Genomic DNA, 5,662 nt, shown 5'->3' with positions numbered 1-5,662 from the left:
GCTGGAACAACTCCCACCTACCAGAGCTTTAGAAATTCCAGAGTGTTTTCATTTGAATCCCAGTGGCTCCGTCCACTCCTCTCCCTCCCCTTTCTCCTTTCTGCTGAATTATCACAATTTTCAACAATTGCCGGTGTGTGTGTGTGTGGGTATGTAGGGGGGGTGCAAGGGACTGTGGGCGGCTGGCTTGATGTGACACACTGAATTCATATGCATTTCTCCCCTCTGTGAGCGACGCTGGGGGAAGCATGCTAATGATGACCTTGCTGAGTAAATAGTTGAGGGATGAATAAGTGCTTTCTGGGAGTTGAAAGGCAGAAGGTGGGATTACTCATCCATCCATCCAACTGTCTCCAGAACCTTTCAAGCGCTTCTCAGCATTGAGGCTGGGGGTGTGCGTGAGGGGGCGGGAAGCAGAGGGAGGGCTGCCAAGATTTGTGTTGCCACAGCCACCGGGCCTGCTCTCCTCCAATAAGCGTGGAGCTGTGCGTGGAGGAAGAGTCAGGGTGCCACCCACATGTGGAGCCGGGCGAGATATAAGTACAAGGGAATGCCTGAGACAGTAGCAGTTCCGACAGGGAAGCGAACGAGCTCTTTGTTGCTTTCACCCGGCACTTGGCACTAGAAGTTAACAGCAGATTGGAAATTGCTAGGATCTTAGCAAGCTGCTTCTAGCTGTGTGTGTGTTTGAGCAGAGGGAACTCTCGACCGATCAAGATCCCGTACTCCGGACGAGGCGTGGAAGACACTGGACGTGGTGGGAGATCCCAGGCCGGGATGCCCTTTCTTTCCTAGACGCTCACTGCCGTGACGGTGTCACCCGAGGCACGTGGGACCAGCGCGCTGTGAGCAGCCTGAACGAATTTGCCACCGACTCCTGCTGGCTGCAAAGGGGACTGGACAGCTCTCCTTGGGGTGATATCTGACTCGGTTGTGTTTGTGTGAGGCGTACTTGGGGAGGCAAGAGGGGGCAGTGTGTGCCTTTTGGTAGAGGATTTAAAAGCAGGGCAGGAGTGTCCCTAAATTAAAAGCCCCGGGGTAACCACTAGGGCTTTACCTCTAGCTCTGTTGCGTTGCTGCTTGGTTTAGCCTGCTCACGCCACAGGTACCATGCAACTGGATAGCGTCACCAATGGGAGCGTCCACACCTTCCAGGGGCACCGTGGAGTAGTCAATAAGCCCAATGTGATCCTGCAGATAGGGAAGTGCAGGGCTGAGATGCTGGAGCATGTCAGGAGGACCCACCGGCACCTCCTCACGGAGGTGTCCAAGCAGGTGGAGCGGGAGCTGAAAGGCTTGCAGAAATCAGTGGGGAAGCTAGAGAATAACCTGGAGGACCATGTCCCATCCACGGACAACCAGAGGTGGAAAAAGTCCATCAAGGCCTGCCTGGCCAGATGCCAGGAGACCATTGCTCACCTGGAGAGGTGGGTTAAAAGAGAGATGAATGTCTGGAGGGAGGTGTTCTTCCGCCTGGAGAAATGGGCAGACCGGTTGGAGTCTATGGGGGGCAAATATGGCCCCACAGACCATGCCAGACAAACTGTCTCTGTTGGGGTGGGTGGCCCGGAGAGCAGGGGCAATGACGGGGAGATTTACGATTACGCCCTTGACATGAGCCAGATGTACGCATTGACTCCCTCTCCCGGGGAGATAACTAGCATGCCCCAGCCCCACGACTCCTACCAGTGGATCACTGCCCCGGAGGATGCTCCGCCCTCCCCCGTGGAGACCCAGATCTTTGAGGACCCTCGGGAGTTCTTGAGCCACTTGGAGGAATATTTGAAGCAGGTGGGAGGGACTGAGGAGTACTGGCTCTCTCAGATCCAAAACCACATGAACGGCCCAGCTAAAAAGTGGTGGGAATACAAGCAGGACTCAGTCAAGAACTGGGTGGAGTTCAAGAAGGAGTTCCTGCAGTACAGCGAGGGCACTTTGACCAGAGATGCCATCAAAAGGGAGCTGGATCTACCCCAGAAGCAGGGGGAACCCCTGGACGAGTTCCTCTGGCGAAAGAGAGACCTGTATCAGACACTCTACACTGATGCAGAGGAGGAGGAGATTATCCAGTATGTGGTAGGCACCCTCCGGCCCAAATTCAAGCGCTTCCTGAGTCACCCCTTGCCCAAGACCTTAGAGCAGTTGATTCAGCGGGGGAAGGAAGTCCTAAGTGACTTCGACCAGTCAGAAGAGCCGACCCCGCAAAGAACCCCAGAGCATCAGCCAGGGGACTCAGTTGATAGCTTGCCACCGTCAAACACAGCTAGTCCCATTGCCAGCGATGAGACGCAACCCGAGCCCCCTACCCCACCAGCTACAGTGATATGAGGTAGTATAAGTATGGGATTGGCCTGTATTATACAAAGGTGTGGAGGGGGCTGATTTAGGAAGCTTCTCCTTAGCAAGAGGTTCTGGCTGTGACCTGTCATGGCTGAACTCAGTCCAGTGGTCCTCAGCAGAGGAATGAACTTTATTTACAGATGGGCCATGTGAGAACGTAGCTGCCCGCCTCACCCAAGTCATGTGACAGGGTGGGGGCAAGTCTGAGGATACTATTTTAACCACTGTGGGGTGGACAGTTTTATGATATTCCCAGTAGGAAGCTAGACAGTTCCCCCCTGCAGAGGCAGCCACCCTATGCTGGCACCTTTCAAGGACTTCAAACAGGTGCAGCTAATGACCAAGAGTTCCCACCTACCCACCTGTCTCGTATCCTCTGGAGAGGGGTCCCCTTCCTCAGTGGAACATCTTTGTTTTGACTCTTGCCCATCTCTGCCTTACTGACGGGGCTTTGTCCACCCAAGAGGAAGCCACTGGCTTCTGCTTCCCTTGCACTCTCCCACCATAGCTTCAGGGAGGAAACTTTTTAAAAGTTCATAATGGTTTTGAAGTGAGCCTAGAGATGCAGCAAATGGCAACTTTAATGGGTTTGATCAATTTTACCACCTGCTGTTGTATCTCATCTGGCACCTGCTCTCATTTTTCATCCCAGTGGTTCTCTCCCATTCTCGGCTCTTTCTCTCCCCATGGGTGACCCATGCCAACTGGCTGTTGCAGCAACAAGGGAAATTTCATCCCATGTCTGCTGCTATCACGGGGAGGGAAGCCCAAACTCACTCCCCCACCATCCTTCCAGGTGGCAATTCAGCACGTGCTGTTTCACCACTAGACTGGGCACAACTAAACCTTTGTTTCTTGCTGAATCTCTATCTCAGATTCAGGACCAGGCAGATTAATGGGGATAAACCAGAGATCTTTCTACTTTGGGGGATGTGAAATGGGGCAATCAGACAAGGCACCAACATTGTACAGGGGTAAATTCCTATTTTTTTTTATATCAAACAAACACACCCTGAACTCAGAGCAAATTTCCCCCAAGCAGCAAAGCAAGGCCCCTCCATTGGAGATGCCAGGACAGTAGGACATCAGAAGTCCGTTTCTGTGGGACTTTGCCACAGGAAAGCAGAAACAAAGTTAAGAGGCTTCTGTGCTTGCAAAGAAGACTCCTTTATGGCAGATCTACACACACGTTGCTTTTGGAAGGTCTGATGTCCTAGGTATGAGGAGTCCGATGGCTCAGTTGTGTCTAAAACTGCTGGACTTTCTAAACCAGCCCCTTCGTTCTGCAAGCTGGTACTAGATGGTACTGGAATTGGGCTCTGTGCTACTTTTCCACGTTAAATATCAAAGACCAGAACTGGCTGCACTTTGACTAAAGCATGAAGATGTGACTCTGAGACAGGACATTTGGACCTTCTTGCTCGTCAGGCCTGGGTAACATACTGAGGAAGGCTTTACTGGGCGTGTGCCAGCAACAGTGCCCTACCCCACTGACAGCTGCACTTCAGCAACTGCATAGTATCCATGACCTGATTTAATAGGCAGCATCAGCATGTGAGAGGAAAAGAGAAACTACAAGGAGTAGCTGGAATTTCCCTGGGACTCCGCAGCTGCCCAGGTGGCTCTGAAAGCCTTTGGGTGTGACACCTTCCCAGAGGCTGAAGGTAAGACAGTTTCTCTACTCTGCAATTAGCAAGTGTTAAAGCAAGTGTCATAGGAGCTAACTCAGCCCCGGGGGGGGCCACAATACTGAAGCCAGGGGCGTTGCACCAAGACTGACCTTGGTCCCTAAACTTAGGTGCGCCGCTGAAGCATGTAACGCCAGACAGAGGGATGGAGATTGCTTTGCATGGCCCCTGGGGGTATAATAGCTTGGAGTAAAGGGAGCGGATCGAGCAAAGGGAAATTAAATGCATTGAACTGTGGGATAATGCCCTGAGGGGAGGGATGGGATATTTAAAACAGGGATAATTATCCCTCCTGCTAGCTAACCAGCCTACCAGCTCCCTCTTTGACACAGCTGAATAAGCCACTGCCTCTAGACTAAGAGTTTCTAAATTCAAGTCCTGGGGATAGTAACCTGCACAGCATGAGTTGAGTCTCAGCTCTGGGGACTTTACCCATGTCTGGGACAGAAGGCAAGCGTTCTCTCCTTGCTGCTGAGACACCTTTGCTTGGCTTTGACTACATGCCAGTGCAGACGGGGGATCTTTACACTAGCGAGCTGGGACGCGTGGGAATGGATGACAGAGTGTCAGTGCAAAGGAGTATCTGTCACTGTGGCTCATGGGTATTCTCTGCTTTGTTACAGTGACTCACTCAGCCCCTCCTCTGAAGAATTCACTCCACACTGCTTCTAGCACAGAAGAAAAGAGGCTTGAATTCCAAGGGGGAGCAGATGTCAGAATTCAAAGCCACCGTGTGCCTCATCTGGAGTCCTGAGGGAAACACCCAGACCAGGTAATTAGTGTGGAGCCTCCTAAAGGGTCTAATGCCAAGTGTCCCCTGAAGGGTGCTTGGTGCCAGTGCATGCACCACCCAGAGGAGTTTATTCCTGATAGGGGGAGTGGGCATCACAGCCTTTTCTTCTGCTTATGACATTCAGGCCACCAAGCAGCCATCAGGGTCTGACCCAGGCCACCAAGGGGATGTCTACACAGAAAAGAAAAACCCACGGCTGGCCCGAGTCAGTCAACCGGGACTGTGGGGCTGTGTAGACATCCAGACTGGGGTTGGAGTCCGAGCTCTGGGACCCTCCCAGCCTGCAGGGTCCTAGATTCCAGGCTCCACCCTGGTGGTCTAGCCCTGGCGGTCTAGTCCCTGCTCCATCCCGCGCCCTCCACTTAATCCTGCTTGTTGTTGCTTTTAGGGATTGCTGCTACTGTTGCTGAGACTCTTTCCGTGTGGCTGAGAGCCGCTGCTTCCACTGGGAAGAATGGGGAGCTCAGTGCTCCCAGAAGAGCCTTCTGCCAGAGAAAGAGGTGGTGGGATGAAAGAGCAATTTTAAAGACACAGCGATAAAGAGACGAAGAGGGAACTACATCCGCTGAGCAGAAAAAACTCCAGGGATTGCACTGGCCAAAGCTGGGCCAAGCTGAATAGAGCAAGCTCTGTATGGAAGGAAAGACAAAAGAGGGCATGAAGGAACAAGGTGGTCCTTGGACTTTGGGGACAGCAGAGGCGCTGGAGTTGTGCTGTAACTGAGCAATACTCCCTGCTGATTTAGGCGTAACTGCACCTGGGGATTTGGAGGCTGATGGGGGCTGGAGGAAAGAATTGATCCTTGGATGCAAACTAAAATCCTGCTCTGATTCAATTTGCT

At 52.5% G+C, this 5,662-nt stretch overlaps 1 protein-coding gene and 1 non-coding gene across 2 annotated transcripts; both read left to right on the top strand.

The window, feature by feature from the left end:
* Positions 1–586: 586 nt before the first annotated feature.
* On the top strand, positions 587–3,476 carry ARC (activity regulated cytoskeleton associated protein). Its single transcript, XM_075063293.1, has one exon. It carries the CDS (start codon positions 1,111–1,113, stop codon positions 2,326–2,328), a length of 1,218 nt encoding a protein of 405 aa, XP_074919394.1. The 5' UTR covers positions 587–1,110; the 3' UTR covers positions 2,329–3,476.
* Positions 3,477–3,494: 18 nt separating this feature from the next.
* On the top strand, positions 3,495–5,280 carry LOC116815155 (uncharacterized). The gene is made up of 3 exons (XR_012655401.1): positions 3,495–4,004; positions 4,652–4,800; positions 5,210–5,280. It is a non-coding gene; the product is annotated as an uncharacterized LOC116815155 (transcript).
* The last annotated feature ends 382 nt before the right edge of the window (positions 5,281–5,662 follow it).

The sequence above is a fragment of the Chelonoidis abingdonii genome, chromosome 2 (assembly GCF_003597395.2).
Source record: "Chelonoidis abingdonii isolate Lonesome George chromosome 2, CheloAbing_2.0, whole genome shotgun sequence".
Lineage (NCBI taxonomy): Eukaryota > Metazoa > Chordata > Testudines > Testudinidae > Chelonoidis > Chelonoidis abingdonii.
This window is presented reverse-complemented; position numbering and strand designations above follow the sequence as displayed.

Coding starts and splice junctions, on each gene's coding strand:
- ARC (XM_075063293.1), top strand. CDS start 1,111: ATGCAACTGGATAGCGTCACCAATGGGAGCGTCCACACCTTCCAGGGG.